At 49.7% G+C, this 20876-nt stretch overlaps 2 protein-coding genes across 4 annotated transcripts; one reads left to right on the top strand and one right to left on the bottom strand.

Moving 5' to 3' along the window:
- The first annotated feature begins 5902 nt into the window (after positions 1-5902).
- On the top strand, positions 5903-8988 carry SDR39U1 (short chain dehydrogenase/reductase family 39U member 1). 3 transcript variants are annotated; one of them, XM_003260701.3, is made up of 6 exons: positions 5903-5952; positions 6248-6354; positions 6430-6512; positions 6895-7016; positions 7837-7980; positions 8271-8988. In XM_003260701.3, the coding sequence occupies exons 1-6, from the start codon at positions 5937-5939 to the stop codon at positions 8678-8680; spliced, it is 882 nt and encodes a 293-aa protein (XP_003260749.1). In that variant the 5' UTR covers positions 5903-5936; the 3' UTR covers positions 8681-8988. The 3 variants fall into 3 exon arrangements, 2 of the variants coding, with proteins under 2 accessions (XP_003260749.1, XP_030658400.1); XM_030802540.1 differs by having other exon boundaries at positions 5913-5952; positions 6248-6512; XR_004027775.1 differs by lacking the exon at positions 5903-5952 and having other exon boundaries at positions 5961-6592; positions 6895-8988.
- Positions 8989-9620: 632 nt separating this feature from the next.
- KHNYN (KH and NYN domain containing) lies at positions 9621-20044 on the bottom strand. The gene is given in 9 exon segments (XM_012498161.2): positions 9621-11721; positions 12270-12371; positions 12580-12687; positions 15730-15826; positions 15910-16040; positions 16152-17296; positions 17824-18041; positions 19395-19413; positions 19415-20044. Coding segments are annotated over 9 exon segments (2691 nt in total). The 5' UTR covers positions 20036-20044; the 3' UTR covers positions 9621-11471.
- Between the last annotated feature and the right edge of the window lie 832 nt (positions 20045-20876).

The raw sequence follows: 20876 nt of genomic DNA on the forward strand, positions 1-20876 counted from the left end.
AACAAAACTGGAGGCATCATGCTACCTGACTTCAAACTATACTACAAGGCTACAGTAACCAAAACAGCATGGTACTGGTACCAAAACAGAGAGATAGACCAGTGGAACAGAACAGAGCCCTCAGAAATAATACCACACATCTACACCATCTGATCTTTGACAAATCTGACAAAAACAAGAAACAGGGAAAGGATTCCCTATTTCATAAACGGTGCTGGGAAAACTGGCTAGCCATATGTAGAAAGCTGAAACTGGATCCCTTCCTTACACCTTATACAAAAATTAATTCAAGATGGATTAAAGACTTAAATGTTAGACCTAAAACCATAAAAACTCTAGAAGAAAACCTAGGCAATACCATTCAGGACATAGGCATGGGCAAGGACTTCGTGACTAAAACACCAAAAGCAATGGCAACAAAAGCCAAAATAGACAAATGGAAGCCAATTAAACTAAAGAGCTTCTAAACAGCAAAAGAAACTACTATGAGAGTGAACAGGCAACCTACAGAATGGGAGAAAATTTTTGCAATCCACCCATCTGACAAAGGGCTAATATCCAGAATCTACAATGAACTCAAACAAATTTACAAGAAAAAATCAAACAACCCCATCAAAAAGTGGATGAAGGATATGAACAGACACTTCTCAAAACAAGACATTTATGTAGCCAACAGACACGTGAAAAAATGCTCATCACCACTGGCCGTCAGAGAAATGCAAATCAAAACCACAATGAGATACCATCTCACACCAGTTAGAATGGCCATCATTAAAAAGTCAGGAAACAACAGGTGCTGGAGAGGATGTGGAGAAATAGGAACACTTTTACACTGTTGGTGGGAGTGGAAACTAGTTCAACCATTGTGGAAGGGAGTGTGGTGATTCCTCAAGGATCTAGAACTAGAAATACCATTTGACCCAGCCATCCCATTACTAAGTATATACCCAAAGGATTACAAATCATGCTACTATAAAGACACATGCACACGTATGTTTATTGTAGCACTATTCACAATAGCAAAGACTTGGAACCAACCCAAATGTCCATCAATGATAGACTGGATTAAGAAAATGTGGCACATATACCCCATGGAATACTATGCAGCCATAAAAAAGGATGAGTCCATGTCCTTTGTAGGGACATGGATGAAGCTGGAAACCATCATTCTGAGCAAACTCTCGCAAGGACAGAAAACCAAACACCACATGTTCTCACTCATAGGTGGGAATCGAACAATAAGAACGCTTGGACACAGGGTGGGGAACGTCACACACCAGGGCCTGTTGTGGGGTGGGTGTAGGGGGAGGGATAGCATTAGGAGGAATACCTAATGTAAATGATGAGTTAATGGATGCAGCACACCAACATGGCACATGTATACATATGTAACAAACCTGCACATTGTGCACATGTACCCTAGAACTTAAAGTACAATAAAAAATGTTTTGAATTAAAAAAATTTTAATTTTTCAAAGTTCAGGTTGGTTCTTTATCAATTCTGCTGGTATTTTTTTATAGCATCTTGTCCCTTTCTCATGTTTTTAATTTCTTTTCTTTCTTAAACATTTTAAACTTTGGTAATTTTATATTCTATATCTCTAAATTCTAACACTTTAAATCTTTGATTGTCTAATTCTGCTGTTTGTTGTTTTGGTTTGGTTTGGTTTTATTTGACACCCTCAGAGTGCTTTGTTTCCTTGTGTGTTTTGTAATTTTGTATTGTATGTTCATGCTTGGCAGGACTTTTATCTATTGAAATCCGGTGAAACCAAACCGAGGGAAGATTTATGTCTTCTATCTGGAACACTTAATTTAAATTCTTGGGTTAGAGCTTTCTAGGCCAAGTAGGTAACAATTAATTCAAACCACAAATATGCAGGCAGACAGGACAATAGATAAAACTTCTCAGAGAACAGTAATTTTTTTGACAATCAATCCTAGAAAAGAGCAAAGCCTAGAGAAACAAGATTCCAGGCCATGTTCTTTGATACCAGGTGGACTTTTAAAGTTTACTTTTTATCTAAGAACACAGTCCAAGGGCTTTATGCAGGGGTCTCAGTCCCAAATTTGCTTCTATCTCAGGCATGGTCTCCTGTCACCCAAGCCTCTGGGTTACCGAAACTAAAAGCCACAAAGTAAGTACCTGTTAAAGAAAATTATTCAGTGACACTTGATAGAGTAAGGTAAGGAAGACTTTCCATCACAATAGGTACAAGTACCACTACAATGTGGTCTTGCAGTGGGAGAGATTGGGCTCAAGTCTGAAACAACATGGGCAAGTGGGAATTTATAGCCAAGGAATAGGGTGGGGGTCAGTGGATGAAAAATTAGTAAGAGAAAAATATCAAGGTTAAGAGGGATTCTGGCTAACCCAAACTAACCAGATTCATGTGAAGATAGGCCAAGGTGATCAGACATCACCTAGGGGATGAAGGATGAGGGGCCTGATCAGAGATTGAGAGTGATCAGATATCAAGGGTGAGGGGGTTCTTGCTAAACTGACTTAGCAAGGCTCTTTGTGAAAACTGGATTTTACAAAGAGGTGTACAAATGAGGTTTGTTAGAAGGTTCAGAAGCCTGACTAAAGTTTGGCCAAGCAAATAATCTTTGTCATAACCTCAGTCCCAAGACACATTTCATTTTTTGGCTTCTGGGATTTTTTTATTTTTCTAGATAACTTGGCAATACATTTAAATGGAGGTATGTTTAATTTTATCCAGCATATCCGGGAATTTTAAACTGGGAGTTTTTTAAACTATACGTGCCACTATAACGTTCCCTTCATATGGTTTTCAAAGATCACTCAGCTTGCAATGTGTGAAATAGTTTGGAGAGGAGAAACATGCAAAAGCAGGAAGACCTACTAGGAGACTACTGCAGATATTTACACAAGACAGAATAACTCATAAGAGGATTGTGATGGCAGAGACAGAGGGAAATATGAAGAAATTGCAAAACGTTTGTGGAAAAAATGAATTAAAAGATTAAAAAATATAAAATATACACTTTATTTCTCAACATAAGTTCCACCAAGTTCAAGACACTTTCGTAAGAAATGACACCAGCCACTTAGTACACCCTAAAGAACTGATGGTCCTGGAGACTTAACCCCATCAATACAGTCCTTTTTACATTATTAACTGAAGAAAACTGGGTGCTCTTGACAGAATTTTTTAAGATTAAGAAACAAAAAGAAGTCAGAAGGAGCCAAATCAGGTGGATGCCTAAAGATTTCCCATTGAAACACTAACAAAATTGTTCTTGTTTGATGAGAGACATGAGCAAAAGCATTGTCACGGTGGAGAACTGTCTGGTGAAGCTTTCTCAAGTGTTTTTCTGCTAAAGCTTTGGCTGACTTTCCCAAAACACTCTCAATAGGCAAATTAATGTTATCATTCTTTGGTCCTCCACAAAGTCAACAAGGAAAATACCTTGAGTATCCTGAAAAAAAACTGTCATCACTATGTTTGCTCTTGACTGGTCTGTTTTGCTTTGAGTTCCTCCTCTTGATAGCCATTGCTTTGATTGTGCTTTTTCTTCAGGATCATACTGGTGAAGCCATGTTTCATCTCCTGTTACAATACTTTGATGAAATGCTTCAGGCTTGTATTAGTCTGTGTTCACACTTCTATAAAGAACTGCTGGGGACTGGGTAATTTATAAAGAAAACAGGTTTAATTGAGTCACAATTCCACATTTCTCAGGAGGCCTCAGGAAACTTATAATCATGGTGGAAGGCAAAGGGGAAGCAAAGACCTTCTTCACATGGTGGCAGGAAAAAGAGTGAGTGAAAACCCACAGGAAACTGCTATTTATAAAACCATCAGATCTCATGGGAACACCCTCACTATCATGAGGACAGCATGGGGGAAACTGCCCCCATGATCCAATCACCTCTCACCAGGTCTTTCCCTCAATAGCTGGGGATTACAATTCAAGATGAGATTTGGGTGAGGTCACAAAGCCATACCAAGGATCTTGACCCCATTTGTTTAAACTTTCCACTGAAAGCTCTGCTCTTACCTGTAGCAGATCTGGGTACAACAGCTTTGTTACCTATCGAGTTGAAAGTTTGCTCCACTGTAACTTTTCAGTCAGAATTGTGTAAGCTGAACCGAGATGTCCATGGTGTTGGCTATTGTTTCTGCTGTTGTCAGTTCTCTTCAACTAGGGCACAAACAAGATGAATTTTTTTCCTCACGAAGTGATGTGGATAGTCTGCCACTATCTATATTTTCAACATCATATCCTCCCCTTTTTGTTGAGATGGGGTCTCACTCTGTTGCCCAGGCTGCAGCACGGTGGTGCAATCATAGCTCACTGCAACCTTGAACTGCTGGGCTCAAGCAATCCTCCTGCCTCAGCCTCCCAAGATGCTGGAACTAGAGGTGTGCACCACCACGCCTGGCTAACTTTTAAATTTTTAGTGAGATGAGGTCTCGCTATGTTGCCCAGGCTGGTCTCAAACTCCTGGGCTTGAGAGAGCCTCGTGCATAATCCTCCCAAAGTGCTGGGATTACAGGCATGAGCCACCATGCTTGTCCATCTCCTCATTTCTTAAAATGAGTTATGCATTTGTAGACTGCTGATTTATTTGGGGCATTGTCCTCATAAACTTTTCATAAAGCATCAATTTCATCATTCTTCACCACAAATTCCATGTTTGTTCTTGCTTCAATTTTAGCAGAATTCAGGTTGCTTTGATAGGGGCTCTTTTCAAACTGTCTTAGCCTTCTTAGTGCCTCAGATCCTGTTCAGACATGTTATATAACAAGTTAGTACAAGTTTATTTTGGTGTAAAAAAAATTTGGAGACCTATGTATTTTTTAGCATAATACACATTTTCCATGAACTTTTCAAAGACCCCTCTTAGATAAATCTGAGAGAGATTCAGTATTTAAAATCAATAGGGTTTCAGACGTCCAAGAAGAGATGTGTAGTGAAAAGTTTGTATAGGGGTTAGGAGCTCAGAGTAGAGATCCGTGTTGCATAGGAGATTTGGGATGTCTTCTGTTAAAGTCTGAATTCAAAGCATAGATGCCTAGGGTAAAGTGCAGAATGGGAAGAGAAGGTTCTAGGATCCAGCTCTGAGGAATACCAATATTTTAAGAACTTAGCAGAGGTGAAGCAAGCACCAGAGACTGAAAAAAGGTAGGAGAAAGCCAAGAAGAGAATGTCTTTCACTGAAGCCAAACATTTTCAAAGGGAGAAAGGAATCAGCAGGTGCCCAATGATACTGAGAGGTCAAGAAAACTAACTGAAAACTAGGGATTAGATTTGGTGACACATGGGAAACTTACGTTCTTGGAGAGTGAGGAAATGAATGGTAAAGGCACAAACCCTATAGGAGTGAAGTAAGAAGTAGAAAATGGAAACCACACTTTTGGGAAGTTTGGCTATGAAGGCAAAAAAAAAAAGAATATTAGCTGGAGGAAAAACAGGTCTGGAGAAGGCTTATTTTAGTATGAGGGGATCTTTGGAATATTTAAATGCTGATAGAAAGGAGCCAGCGGGAAGAAAGAGAAGAAAAAACTGGCCGAGTGGAAAGAAATCCAGATTACCGGTGGAAGGGTTCTCTTCCATTACTGACCCGCCAACTTAATAGACATCCAGAATTCTGAGGTTTGGGTAGCTTCGGGTTTTAGGTGAAGGGTTTTGTTGGTTTGGGTTTGGTTTGGTTGGTTTTCTACACTAAAGCCTTCCCTCCTCCGCCCTTTCCGGGTCCATCGGTCTAATCCCTCCCACCTCGCTTGCTAGAGAAACACACAGCCCATATTTACAAGTCTTTCCGGGTCGCCGAGAAGGGTCACGCACAGGATTGCGACCTCGATTGGAACGCGCTTCCCGAAAGGGACATGCGCAGAGAGGTCGTAGTCGCGTCTGAAGTGAGGTAAACTCTAAACCTTACGCAGGCGCGTTAGGTCCTGGTCGCTATGCGTGTGCTTGTGGGTGAGGGAGGGCAGAAAGGGAGAGTGCTGGGCGGGCTTAGTCGGAGATTGAGGACTGGGAATCCGCTTCCGGGAGGGCACTGTCTAGTGCACAGGCAACCTGGCCTTGGCCTCCTAGCCCGAGAATCTCCCTAATCCCTGTGACCTGTGTCACCTCTGCATCGCGAGGAGGGGGAGAAGTGGGGAGAAGTCTGGTTTCAGATGGGGTGGCGCCGGAAGAAGGGGCCACAGCGGGGACGGAAGGCGCCCCCACCCCGACTCCACGGGAATATAAACAATTTGTATTTTCCGATCAGGTGGCGGGACAGGCTTCATTGGGACAGCCCTAACCCAGCTGCTGAATGCCAGAGGCCACGAAGTGACGTTGGTCTCCCGACAGCCCGGGCCCGGCCGGATCACGTGGGTACGTCCATCCTCTGGAAGCGGGTGGGAGGGCAGAGTTGGGCGGGGCAGGGGCACTGTGTGCTTTCTCCGACAGGATGAGCTCGCTGCATCGGGGCTGCCCAGCTGCGATGCCGCCGTCAACCTGGCCGGAGAGAACATCCTCAACCCTCTCCGAAGGTCAGCCTGGGCCCTAAAGCTGATACCCACTAGAGCACAGGGAGGAGAGTGCCCCACTGATGAGAACCTGTGAGCTATGGGTAATGGAGCTCCCAGATTCCGAACTAAACTGATATCCCAGAATACTCATTCTGCTCCACTCCTCCACCCCGACCTGCTCCTCCACCCAGTCAGCCAATTGGCTTAAGTCCTCAGGTATAACTCAGGATGCCCAGGAAATGTATGCCCTTTCCCTCTACAGGAGACGTTGACTGTTTCTCTTAAGCCAAAATTCAGGGCTTTACTAGAAATGGGTATGAAATAGCTCCCAGGAAAAGACAGAGAGAGGGGTATGTGCACTTATGTATTTAGTGGCTTTTTATTTCCCATGTTTCTCCTGCAGATGGAATGAGACCTTCCAAAAAGAGGTTCTCGGCAGCCGCCTAAAGACCACTCAGTTGCTGGCTAAAGCCATCACCAAAGCCCCACAACCCCCCAAGGCCTGGGTCTTAGTCACAGGTGTAGGTATGCCCCCCAAATCACCAGCCCCTTATATTCGCCAGGGGAACGGGGTAACTCAGACCTCTGTAGCTATGCACACACCATTTTGCATAGCTGTCCACACCATTTTGCATAGCACTCATCTTTTCCAGGCAATGGAACACACCATTTTGCATAGCACTGGTCTTTTCCAGGCAAAATGACTTCCTAGGCCCTTGATCCATGCATGTTTCTCCTAACCTTTGTGTACTTTCACTAAGAAATTGAGACCCTGAAAAAGAGTGGGGAGTGGCATCACTCTTAGTGCCAGGGAAAAGTCCACCTATCCCAAAGTCCCTTACTTCTCACACCATAGTTCTTTAGGAACAGAGTTCCTGGTCACCTTTGGGACTAAGTAATTGCAAACAATTATACACACCAGCCACTATTTGAAGTGTTTTATGCTTATTATCATTTATTCCTTACAACAACCCTATGAGGTAGGTACTATTATTCCCATTTTAAAGATGTGAAAATTCTATACAGAGAGGTTAAGTAACTTGCATCAAGTCAGAGAGTTAATAAATGAGGGAACTGATTAAAACTCAGGCAGCCTGGTACCCAAGTTCCTGTTCTTAACCACTACACTCTAGCAGCCTCTAAGTTTAGCCCTGCAACCAGAGTTCCTCCAGGAAAGGAACGCTTCAGGTCATGGAGAAGTTCAAGGGGAAAATATCCAAATGGCTCTGTCTCCAAATGGGGAGATCCTAAGGGCCAAAGAAGCTGAGGCCAAGGGGAGCCTCCACTACAGAGAGCCAGGCAGGACCAAGGACACCCAGGGCAAATGACTGTGTTCCACCGGCAGCTTACTACCAGCCCAGTCTGACTGCAGAGTATGATGAAGACAGCCCAGGAGGGGACTTTGACTTTTTCTCCAACCTCGTAACCAAATGGGAAGCTGCAGCCAGGCTTCCTGGAGATTCTACACGCCAGGTGGTGGTGCGCTCGGGTGAGAAACAGGGGCCTGGGTATCAGACAGGTTTGGAATGTCTTCTCTGGGCTGGGAAAGTGATGGGATTAGGAGAGCTGAGATTACAATTACAGAGTGAGAGGATGACACCACTTATAGCCAACCTGCAGATGAGGTGTGAAGTCTTAAAGAGAGCCATACTGCTCACTTCTGTTACAGAGCCAAGTCAGCATGGGGAGAGTGAGGAAGGGGAAACAGAAACCAGGAGGAGCAGTGGGGCTCCTTCAAGGCTGAGACGACCCCTGTACCTTCCCTCTTGCCTGCTCTAGGGGTTGTGCTGGGCCGTGGGGGTGGTGCCATCGGCCACATGCTGCTGCCCTTTCGCCTGGGCCTGGGGGGCCCCATCGGCTCAGGCCACCAATTCTTCCCCTGGATACACATTGGGGACCTGGCAGGAATCCTGACCCATGCCCTTGAAGCAAACCACGTGCACGGGGTCCTGAATGGAGTGGCTCCATCCTCCGCCACTAATGCTGAGTTTGCCCAGACCTTGGCTGCTGCCCTGGGCCGCCGAGCCTTCATCCCTCTCCCCAGCACTGTGGTGCAAGCTGTCTTTGGGCGAGAGCGTGCCATCATGCTGCTGGAGGGCCAGAAGGTGATCCCACGGCGAACACTGGCCACTGGTTACCAGTATTCCTTCCCAGAGCTAGGGGCTGCCTTAAAGGAAATTGTAGCCTAAGTAGGTCATGGCAAGGGCCTGAGGCCTGTCCCTCACAGGCTTCCAGGTTAGGCACTGTGAATAGGCCCAGCTCCTCTAGAGAGCCGAAGCCATCTGGTTCTTAGATTCCTCCCCCAGTCCTCTTTCCCATTGTTCTGCTGCTCCACCTTATTGTCTCAAGGCCGTAATCTCATCAGATTGGGACATTAATCTTTTCAACTCCTTGTAAGATTTCTCAGTTTGGTTTCTCTACATGTCCTGCAGCTGCCCCACTTCTACGCTGTGTAGAGAATGCTCTGCAGTTTAGGCAATAAAAATAAATTGTCTCATTAACCTTGGCTCATCTCTTTGGCCTAGGTTCTCCTGGGATTTACTTCAAGGAATGTCACCCTAGATGACTCTTCCCCAAAGACAGGGTTTTGAAAGTTATAATGGGCAGTCTCTCTCATCACCCTCTCCCTTCTTGGTCCTTAAGTTGCCAAAAGAACTTGTCACAAGTTTGGGACATCAGGTTATGATGAAGGTAGACACTAGAAGAGAGAATGATGATCCATTTCCAGTGGGCCCTGTAGTCACCCTGGATGCTGTCAGAGTGCCATTAGGATGCCAGTAGAGGAAGAGAGAAGGCCCAGGTGTAGGATAGCCTTCAGTCTGTGTCACCAAATGGCAAGTGCATTACTAACCACACAGTGGTCCCAGTTTATCAGGCTGCAGCAGAACAAAGTCAACATCCCTGTCTATAAGAAGCTTAGGACTTGCCTCTCATCTGACTGGGGCCACTCAGTCAACCAGGGCCCTTAGCACAAAAGGGCAGAAGACACTTTTGGTCTACTGCACACCCACCATCACTGAAAGTGAAAAGGGCAAGAAACCAATCAAGAGCTATAAACAACCCTATCAGGAAAAAAAAAACTCCCAGGTTTTCATCTAGGACCCTTTTTACCTACCTAAAGCTGTAACATCTGCCATAACTTGACCAGACACAGTTCCCCCAGCCACCAGTTCAGGCCATATTAACCAATCTCTTCTCAGGGACCTCTGGGTTTTCTCTTAATCATTGTCACCTCTTTGACCAGCCTGTCTCCAACACACCTGCCCCCAGCCCGGGTCAGTATGGTACAGTGGTGTAAATCACCAAAAAGGGAGGAGTGAGGACACAAGAACCCTCCCCATCATCATTACACTCTCCATGCAGTATTCAACTCCCTGTGCCACTCAGAGGCTCTGAGGCAGAAGTCAGGGCCTGGAAAAGATCTTGTCCAGAGACTCGCCACAGGCCCACACAAAACAGAACCCAGGGGCACCTGTCCTACTTCTTTATCTGGTCTTGGATTCCAGGAAGTTGACTGGCTCTGTATTGTTCCTGGGGGTATGACCAGCCTCAAAGGTAGATGTAACAGAAAAGCATACTTTAGGCTGCACTAAAGCAAGGAGTACTGATTAATACCATCTACACAGGTAATGTGCTACTCTGGAGATAGTAAATTCCCCGGCACAGGAGGACTTCAAGCAGATCCAGGGCAATGACCTCTAGGAATCAGGGTGGAGAGGGCATGTCAGTAACAGCAGAGTTGGTCTGGTGGCCAGTCAAGTGCCTTCCAACTCTGGTTCTTTCATTTTCCAGATAATTGGTTCATCTAGAACCAACTGGTTCAACTTCCGTTAAGTCCTCCCATCCCCACACACACATAAAGCAGAAGTGTGCCTTGCTTTATGCAACATATGTCTTCCATAGAGAAAATGTTAGGGTCGGATCACATTAATATTGTCATTGCAGAGCATAGCTTCATCGATTTGGTGAAAAATCGACGTGTTCATCTCAACACCAGCAAGTGCATCTAACCGGGGATTTGCCAACACATTTGTTAGTCTGTAAACAAACACTTGAATACAACAGGAGAGCTGCCATTTATAGGAACCCTGAGAGTATTTTGATAATGCAGTCATCCCTAATTTACCTATTGTGTAAATGTGGATTTTGGAGGTTGCTCAAAAGGGATGCAGCCATTATAGGGCATGTTATAGTGAGAATGCAGTGTTAAAATCTAGGGTGTGGACCCTGGAGACAAAGGACCCACATCTCTCTGAAAGTGAGGTTTCGGTTAAAGAGCCTGTGCAGCCACAGGCAGACACACCTGAGACTTGGTCCAAGCACCTTTCCTCCAAGAAGCTTTCCTCTATGTTCTCATTTCTCCTCCCAACAGGTATTTTTACCCCTGATTTGTAGGCGGAAGTAAAGCCCAAGCAACTCATTCGAGGCCACGAACAGGCATAGCTGAGACCAGAAGCCAAGTCTCCTGCCTTCTTCACTAGCTCATTCCACCCTATCGTGGCCCAGTCCACATAACGCTGTGCCAGGGCCTAGCATCTCCTTCCATGCTCCCAGGAGCTCAGCAAGGGAGCATCTTGTTCTCTGGCCATCCAGAGCAGCAGCCAGGGAGAGGAACAGCTTAACTTCCTGTCACTTCCTGCCCACCCTGCCCTCCACCCCACCTCAGCTTGGAGGTGGAGCCAACAGTCTCAGTCTCCAGAACTAATCCTCTCTAGCAGCCCCCACTCCCTACAGAAACCCTGTGCTAAGGCAAAGTTGAGAAGTTAAGGCTGAGCAGAACCTCATGAGAGCTGGCTGAGGTCCTGACTCGGTAAGATCAGGTCACTTTATGGACCTGTCCCAAAGTGGCTTCCCTGATCCAAAGCACCAGCTCAGGGTGCTTCTGGATCAGAGTGTGAGCAGCAGAGGGACTCTCACAGAAAGGGCTGAGCTGGAGGCAGCTGGAGCTGACAGGGCGGCAGCCACTCAAGCAGGTGAGGCTCAAAAGTTAAGACTGAGCAGGGCCTCAGACAGTTGGTTAATGTCCCGGCAGTATGGCTCCCGCTGCAGGATGAAGTCCACCTTGTGATCCTGACCCCAAAACACCTCCAGCAGCTGCCGCCGGAGCCGCTCTGTTTCCCGGGTCTTCCGAATGCCACCACTACCTTTTTCCTCTTCTCTCCCCTGCTGCTGTTTACCATGGTCTGCAAAGCCCCTGGAAGGATGCTGAGCCTTAGAAGACCCCTGTGTCCTGGGAAGAAACAGACCAAAAAGAGCTGATGAGCATCCTGGGGGGGAAATTAGATCTTAGTGGGCTACCCCTCTCTTAATTGTCCTGCCTATTTCCTGGCTTTGGGGGAGAAATCCTGAAGTTCCTGAAGCTGACCACTGAGTGGCAGTATCAACCCACTTCTGAAGGGAAGATGGGCCGTTCTTTCAGAAACAGGGTGAACTCTGCCACTATTATGATCTAGTTCTAGTCCTAAATGAATCACTTGTGTAATGGTCAGCAGAAGGCATGCTGAATACAACTGGCTCTCAGTATAAGCAACCATTTTCCAAATAACTCCATCAAACATGCTGATTAAGAGAAACAGGAAGCAGGTGTTTCCCTCCCAGCAAGGAGGTTCTATGTCAGGATCCCCTGGGAAGCTTATAAAGGCCAAGGCCAATGCAACTCAAACCACTGCAAAACTAAGCTAGCCCAAACTGAGGTCACACTTCCACCCAAGTCTCTGGGCCTGCTGAGAGAGGGCCAGAGGTGGGGGCTGCCTGCAAGGAGTCTAGGGGATTGATTACCTGGCTGGCTTCTTCAGAAATTCATCCAGGGTGGGGCCGTTTCGCCCCAGTGGGTCATCAGGTACCATGAAGAGGTTTCCCACAAAGGTAAAGGGCAGCAGGCTGGATGGCGAAAGATAATGTGTGGTCACAGAGGGGGCCCTTGCCCACCTCCCAGACCACTGAGACCAGTATCACCAGAAGCTGCTGGCTCCATCCTTCAAGAAAACTTCACCTCCTTCCCAGAGTTCTCACCCCATGGCCAGAGCAGAGCTGGCTTTAGAAAAACATCTGCATCTGTGCCCAATTCTCAGCGGGAGGGCTCCCTCACCGTTCTCTGATGATTGCCATCCACTTCTCAGACTCCTCCGCCAGGTCCCGGAACTGGTCATTGGAGACAATTATCCCATCTGTCTCTTCAGCCAGCTTCACCATGAACCTGTCTCCAAAACCACAGCAACCGAGAGAGGGTTGAAAAATTACCTACTGTGTACAATGTTCACTGTTTGGATCATGGTTACATTAAAAGCCTAGACTTCACCACTATGCAATATATCCATGTAGCAAAACTGTACTGGTATCCCCCAAATCTATAAAAATAAAAGTAAAAACCACAGCAACCATTTGGGACTCTCCAAGGCCCCAACCCCAGAAGTTTTACTGTCTCCCATGAGCCACTTCTGGTGATGGAGATGTGGCCCCCTACCTCACCTTGACCCAGCTATAGGCAACTGACTAGATACAAGTGCCATGGGCTAGAGAGGAAACAAAGATGAATCCAAGGTGGTCTCCCAGTAGCATCCTATCTGCTCACCATAGTCCTTCACCCAACACTCTGTGCCTCGTTAGTAAACAGTAAGATCTAGCTCTGTCTTCCACCCTGCCCAACCAATCCCTCGCAAATCCAACATGCCCTTCCCTTGAAAAGCCTTGCGCTCTGCTCCCTTCCTTCCCAGGCCCACCATTACCACTCCAGTAATTCAGATATTGCAGCTGAGACCATGCATAACCTCCTAACAAGGGGGTCCCCGCCTCTGACCACTCACCCACCCTCCAGTCTCCCCTGCCCTGCCCCAAGAAAGCATACTTATCGCCTACACAAAACTCTTCCACACTTGCCCTTTATTTACTAAATAAAGTCTACGCACCCAGGCCTGGCAGCTAAGGCCTTCTACAGGCCAGCTCAAATCACTCTTAAAACCTTATCTCTCCCAATATTCCCTAACCCACCCTCAACTCTAGCTAAAATCAATAATCAGATTACACTCTGCTCTCCACATATGTCTTATGCTGACTTCCATATTTCTCCAACTATTTCCTCTATCTGGAAGGCATTTCCCAAGACTTGCTGAGGAACAGAATCATCAAGGGAACTCTTTTAAAAAATGCCTGGGCTCCACTTCAGTAATTCTGATACCACCAGACAGGGTAGGACTCATGAGGTGATGGGTGGTGGTCTTTTTAACAGATTTAGAAACGAAGAGATCCAACCCATCCCAGTCTTCTCAACACAAAAACTCACAAATCTCTCCTTTCCCACAAAACCCCAGCCAGAAGGGGGCTCCCTTCCCTCTGAGTTCCTGTAGTGTTTGATTTATGGTTTCTTTCAGCTCTCTAGTCAAGAATCAGATCTTGTTCCCAGTGTTCCCACCTCCTCCTGCAAGCCATGCACCTAGTACTAAGTGAGCAGTCAGTATTTGAAAGATAGTGTGGTATAGGGGGAACTGGGAGTCAGGATTAGGTGTGACAGATATCGGGCTCTGAGCTTCTGTCTAGGAAACAAATTAAGGGAATGACATACAAATGTCTGTGGTACACTTGGCCGGGCTTGGTGGCTCACGCCTGTAATCCCAGCACTTTGGGAGGCCAAGGTGGGCGGATCATGAGGTCAGGAAATCAAGACCACCCTGGCCAACATGGTGAAACCCCAACTCTACTAAAATGCAAAAAATTAGCTGGGCGTGGTGGCATGCACCTGAAGTCCCAGCTACTCGGGAGGCTGAGGTAGGGGAATCTCTTGAACCTGGGAGGCGGAGGTTGCAGTGAGCCGAGATCGTGCCACTGCACTCCAGCGTGGCAACAGAGCAAGGCTCCATCTCAAAAACAAACAAACAAAAAAAGTATATGGTACACTTATGGTATGTAAATGGTATTTTCCAGTTAAGCATATTTTACTATGATCGCATTACACAGTATGTTGTTCAGCAACATTCATTCCGTATGCCTACGCTGTGCACCACTGTGCTTATTCCCTGTTACTGGGCAAATTCCCAATTTATATTATGTTATCTGCCAACCAGGTCCCACACAACTGGGCAGACACATGCCTTTAACATTCATTAAAATGAACTCAATCTTCAGTTTCAATTCTGTTTCAATGCAGGTGTGGAAAGAAGGTTCCATATCTTGGGTAATCTGTGAAATCTAGATATAAATAGAATAACATCGGGAGAACGTAAACTGCTTTTTTTGTAGAATACCATTTACTTGTTAAGGAATAGAAGGTGTTTGAAAGACAAAGTATATAATCACTATGGTTTAGAAACTAATTTTTAAAAACTGTATAATGTCCTAGAGAATAAAGAACTTACAAATTTTTTAACTTGGCTTTCTAAAATCTGCTCATTTCTCACACCACCTATGCAGACTATGGTAGAAGTGTGCCTTGTATTTTCATTCAAACCATCTAGCAGCTTTGAGGCCTAATTTCCCTTTGCTAAGACAGGTAACCACTCTGACCCTCTGTCTCCACGACTGTAGATTGGAGATATACCCACTGCCACACTTGAGTAGGTCTGTGCAAAGTTAGGAGGGAATGTCACTGTACTCTTGCCTAGCACCTTGAGCAAGGCAAGCACATACCTTATCTTTTTCGTATATTCACCAGGAGGGTAAATGAATGGAGGAGGACCCTGAGACAAAGAGGTTAATTCACTACGAAAAGTTCCACAGTCAAAGTCAATGAGTAGTGCTACTTGAGGCTCAAATTCAGATCTTCCAATTCTAAATCCAGTGATCTTTCTATTATACCATGTTTTGTACAGTCCTATTATTCATGGGTTGTGTTTCTTCATTTTACTTGTTATTTTGACCTTTACTCTGGCTTTTCCAGAATGTTAGGGAAATTTCTCTGCATGTTTGGAAATTCAGGTTATAAGAAGACATCTGTCAGCTATTTATGCAATCAGCTTTCCCACCTTTCCACTAAACCAGTATTTTCTAGACCGTAAGGCACTATATAAATACAAGGTATCATTTTGTTTGATGAATTATGAATAGGCAAACATGGTTGTCTACAGGTCGTCTCATCACAACTGCAGGACAGGTTTACCTACCCAATCATAAGGCACCCAGAGGAATAACTGGCCCCTTACCCACCACCAAGGCTTGGAAACAGCGTAAACCACCAGGAGCTTTTCTCTCTCCCTCAATCTTCCACAGGGCTTGAATATCAAGCCTGGGCCAGGAGAGGAGCAAGTACCTGTCATCATAGGAGGAGATCCTCTTGCCATCCATGACTCGTGAGGGTGTGAGGGAGAGCAGGCTGAGGGAATACAGCTTTTGCAGGAAGTGACTCTCTATTAAAAAAGAACATAATAGGGTTCTCCTCAAGGTGGAAACAGAGCCTATCCTGGGACACTGAAGACCAGGCCCAACTCACCTCTGACTTTGGCATCCTTACTGAAGCGCCACTGAGGCACAAAGACAGTTATGTCACGGTGGCCACGGTCCCAGAAGTACTGCACAGCAATGGCAATGCCCCGGCTGGAGAAGTAGTGCTGGAGGCCATGCCTGTAGTGGGAGGGGGTCGGCCAGAGGAGGGGCTTGGCACCCTGGCTACAATGCCAGCCCCTCAGGACATATCCTCCCTCTCCTAGGCCCTTAGCCCCACCAGGTACTCACACCATGGCCACGTTGCTGCCGTCAATGACAATATGGCGGAGGTCTGGCTGGCCAGGCACATTGGCAAGGCACAGGGTGAAAGGATCCTGCAGGGCCTCCTTGAAACGCTGTGTGCCAGTCACCAAGTTGCCCCCTCGGGCGCCTCGTTTCCATTGAGGCCCCCGACCCCGTGCCATGCCCTGCTGCTTGTCTCCCCTGTCCCCATCTCCCCGGTCTCCGCAGTCACCCCGGTCTCCACAGTGCCATGGGGGTTCCGGTGCAGGCGGAGGGCTGGGCACCCTCGGAGGAGAGGCATTACCATTGTGGAGCCGCTGGAGGAGGGAGGCTCCTCGGGACTGAGCTGCCCTGTGACAGGAGCCATGGGCACCGGCAGGCTCACGGTGGACACAGAACCCTCCTCCTCCCTGAGCTATCTCCTCCTTCCCCACGGCCTTCCCTTTCAGGGGTGCTGACTCCCTTGCCCCTCCACCCACTGACTGTGGCCTGAGGGCCACTTCTCTCTCCCAGGCCTCTTCCCCAGGCAACTCCTTCCACCCCAAATCCATCTCCCTGGGACCACCCTGTTTCCCTCCCTCCTTCACCACAGCGTAACTGTCTCCCCTTGCTCCCCTGGAATCTCCGGGTCCCATAGATCCAGTGTCCAGGGACTCCCTGCCGTCACTAGGGGGAGCTCTCACTCCTTGGCACTGAGGACCCAGCAAGCCTGAGCTCCGCCTCTCCCAAGAAGCCAGTGCTCCTGGCCCCTGCCCACTGGACGCCTCCTGCACCAGACTCAGCAGCTCCTCCTGGACAGCCAGGGGCAACTGCAGCAGAGCCTCTCTATGGGCATCCGCCGGGGACTGCAGCAGGGCAGAAAAGTCTCTCAGCACTCCAGTACACTGAGAGGCTCCGGAAGATGGTCCTGGCGTGAAGTCCCAGCTCAGCCGCTCTGCCAGCTCTTCTACCCGGCTCTGAGCCATGACAAAGGCCTCAGTCAGGCCACTGATCATCAGTGAGCCGGGCGCCCTGGGCACCAGATGGGCTGACGTGCTCCAGGCCAGGCAGTCAAGGAAGAAGCCCTGGGCTCCCAGAAAGATGCAGTGCAGTTTGGGCGGGTAGTGGATTTCATCCTGCAGTTCTGGGCTGCAGAGGCCCTTCAGGTACTCCTGGTTGGGAGGAAGGGAAGGTCAGGAAAAGTAAACTGTTGGAATCCTAACTGGCCCAGGTCACCTCTCCTGGCTCCTTGCTCGCTCCTGAGCTCCAGGATGTCTGGAGTATCCACATGATGTTATTCCCATTTTAGAGATAAGGAAACTGAGACTCCCATCACAAAGCTGGTACATGATTGAGCCATCCTGGAACCCCAGCCTAATCCCAAAGGAAGCAATGTGGTCCAGCCTCCCACCCCACAGTGCATTCCTTGGTGGGGCCAACTTGTTCAGCCAGATATCTCTATTCTCCCAAAGAGCACAGAATGATTTTTGCGAGCCTGGGCCATCACAGAAGAAATTAAGCTGAAACTGAAAACAAATATAGAGTTGGAAAGTCCCTCAAAACTCAGGGGCACTGAGGTTGCCAGTGAGACAACCAAGAAGTCGAGATCCTCCCCAGGCCCCTCCTCTTCCCTGCTCTCCTCCGCCCTGGGGGAAAGCGTCCTTGGTGCCTGGAGGGATGGGGGAGAGAAGGAGTTCACCTTGGCTCTGCTGGCGTTTTCCTTGGGGCCCTCCAGCTGCAGCCAGATGTGGGGGTTGTCCGGACAGTCCTTCGGAAGGACGCTCACCCCCACGCTGAAGATGCGCGCCACATGGGGCTGCTGTTCCCGAACCTTGTTCTCAGCCTCCGCAGACACCGCAAAGCGGTCTGGGGACGCAGGGCGGGCCCCCCAGGTAGGCATGGCTGCTGCCCCCAGCCCTGGAAGGGGAGAAGGCAGCTCAGAGCCTCATTGTACCCTCCATCCAAATCCTGGTTCCTGGGACTACACCAGCTATCAACAGGTCGCACCTAGTTAAGGCTCTGGTAAACAGCACCAGGAGGTGACAAACATCTAAGTCCACTGGAGGTAGGAAGGGAGTATGTCACGCGGGCCTCTCCGGAGAGGAAGTCCCGGTAAACAAGGCTGTCTATCGAGGGTGGGCGTCTGGGCTTTGGAAAAGGATGACCACAGTCCGAAGCAAGAAGGGTGGGGGGGCTCCAGCTCGGCCTGGAGGCCAGAAGGAGTCTCCTGGGGGACTCTGCAGCTTCTTAAAGACGAATCCGCAGCAGGGGATTGAACTAGGCTGTCCTCTGGGGGCCCTGGTATGCCATTTCCAAGGTTCAAGCCACTCCCACCCCTCCCCCAGCCGTCCGCTGCCCCTCTCCGTCAGGCCACAAGCGCCGCCCAGGGCCCAGGGGCCGGGCCGGGCCGGGCCCGCCCACCGCTGACTGGGGCAGCCACCGCGGGCCGGGCCTACTCCTCACCGCGGCCCCCGCTCCCCGCTCCCGGGCGCGGGGGAGGGGCGCGCCTACCGCCTCCGCCGCCCGCGCCGGCTTCGGGTCCTCTCAGCGCCCGCCGGCCCCCCGCTTTGCCCGCGCCCCCAGCCCAGGGGACGAGGGCAGGGGGCCCGAATCTGGGCGGGCCTTCCCGGGTTCCTCACCCAACGGGGACCTCTCTTGTCCACATCGCTCGCAAACTGTTTCTTGAGTCACTTCCTGGCCTGGGGCGGAGTCAGCCCAGCTCCTCCCGGCTGCGCGCCCTCCTCCCAACCCCGCCGCCGCGCCCAGAGGCCCCGACGGTCCCGCTCGGCCTAGTCCCCTCGGCGGCTCCAGGGCTCGCTCCTCGCGCTTCTCACCAGCCCTCCCGTCTGTCTCCCGGCCCTCAGGGTCCTCGCGCATTCTGCGCAGTTATTTCTCGAAATGGGGAACCATGCGTTGAAAGTTGTTTCCCGCGAATAAAGATGTGGCCGACCAAAGAGGCAGCGTGACTGGCCCACTGGTGCTCTAGGCCCAAGCACTTTCCACTAAAGCAATCGTGGCGGAGGCGGGAGGCGGGGCGGGAGGCGGGAGGCGGGAGGCGGGAGGCGGGAGGCGGGGGGCGGGGGGTACCCCTGGTGGAGTACCCCTGGTGGAGTACCCCTTTCCTCCAACAAATGGAAAGATGCCACGAAGAAGGGCTGTTGATTTGTGAGGGATTCTGAAGAGAGGAGAAATAGGAGGAAGAGGTTGAGGGCCTGCCTCTGGCATATGCACACACTCACACATTCTCTCACACCCCTCACACACACATACCATGTTCTCCATCCCCCTCAGGTCCAGCCTTCAGTGCTGTGCCGTCCAGCAGGGCTGCCCTGAAGCTCTGGCTGCAGCCCTCCCGTCCAGCGGGCAGGCGGCTTCATCCCTCCTCTCTCTCCCAAAGCCCAACTGCTGTCACTGCATGCTCTGCCAAGGAGGAGGGAACTGCAGTGACAGCAGGAGTAAGAGTGGGAGGCAGGACAGAGCTGGGACACAGGTATGGAGAGGGGGTTCGGCGAGCCTAGAGAGGGCAGACGATCAGGGTGCCTGCGGAGAGAGTCCAGGGAGAGGAGCGGAAACAGAAGAGGGGCAGAAGACCGGGGCACTTGTGGGTTGCAGAGCCCCTCAACCATGTTGGGAGCCAAGCCACACTGGCTACCAGGTCCCCTACACAGTCCCGGGCTGCTCTTGGCTCTGGTGCTTCTGGCCCTGGGGGCCGGGTGGGCCCAGGAGGGGTCAGAGCCCGTCCTGCTGGAGGGGGAGTGCCTGGTGGTCTGTGAGCCTGGCCGAGCTGCTGCAGGGGGGCCCGGGGGAGCAGCCCTGGGAGAGGCGCCCCCTGGGCGAGTGGCATTTGCTGCGGTCCGAAGCCACCACCATGAGCCAGCAGGGGAAACCGGCAATGGCACCAGTGGGGCCATCTACTTCGACCAGGTAATCCCCCTACCCCTGTCCAGGGGACCTGCAAGGACCTGCAAGCAACTGTCCAAGCCCACTTTGCTGTCTCTGAGGCTTTAAGAAAACAGCTTCCTACATCTTTCCCTAATCTGGCCTGTTGCCCCACCACCCCACCGATGGTTTCCCTTCCCTCCACCCATACGCAGCCCCCTCCTTGCCCCTTCTCACCATTTCTTTTGAATCTGTTCACTCCTATTCACTCCTGCTTGCCACTCCTTCTATTCATTACTCACTGCCCCTGCCCCTAGTCCCCATGGTACCCCTGAGCCATGGGCATTTCCTGAGCCCCACTCAGCAGGCTCTGCTTCCCCAGGTCCTGGTGAACGAGGGCGGTGGCTTTGACCGGGCCTCTGGCTCCTTCGTAGCCCCTGTCCGGGGTGTCTACAGCTTCCGGTTCCATGTGGTGAAGGTGTACAACCGCCAAACTGTCCAGGTGACCTCAGCACTGGCCCCCATCCCCGGCTCAGGAGGGTAGGGAGGGGGAAGAAGTGGAGCCCAGCCGACCTCCGGGTGGACTCTCCATTGACCTGTGTCCTGGAGGCCAGGACCAGGGGAGGAATGGGCCTGCCTTGCATTGAGTGTGGAGGATGTGCAGAGTCCAATGCTGGCTGCCCCTCAGGCCTCCCGGGAGAGCCCATTAAAACCCAGCTTCCCAAGAGGAAGCCCCTGGGAAAGTGGGGGGTCATGAGCTAAGGGCTGGGGAATGGGGGCTAACTGGGCTCCCCTCCCTAGGTGAGCCTGATGCTGAACACGTGGCCTGTCATCTCAGCCTTTGCCAATGACCCTGACGTGACCCGGGAGGCA

Source organism: Nomascus leucogenys, chromosome 22a, assembly GCF_006542625.1.
Source record: "Nomascus leucogenys isolate Asia chromosome 22a, Asia_NLE_v1, whole genome shotgun sequence".
NCBI classification, from domain to species: Eukaryota; Metazoa; Chordata; class Mammalia; order Primates; family Hylobatidae; genus Nomascus; species Nomascus leucogenys.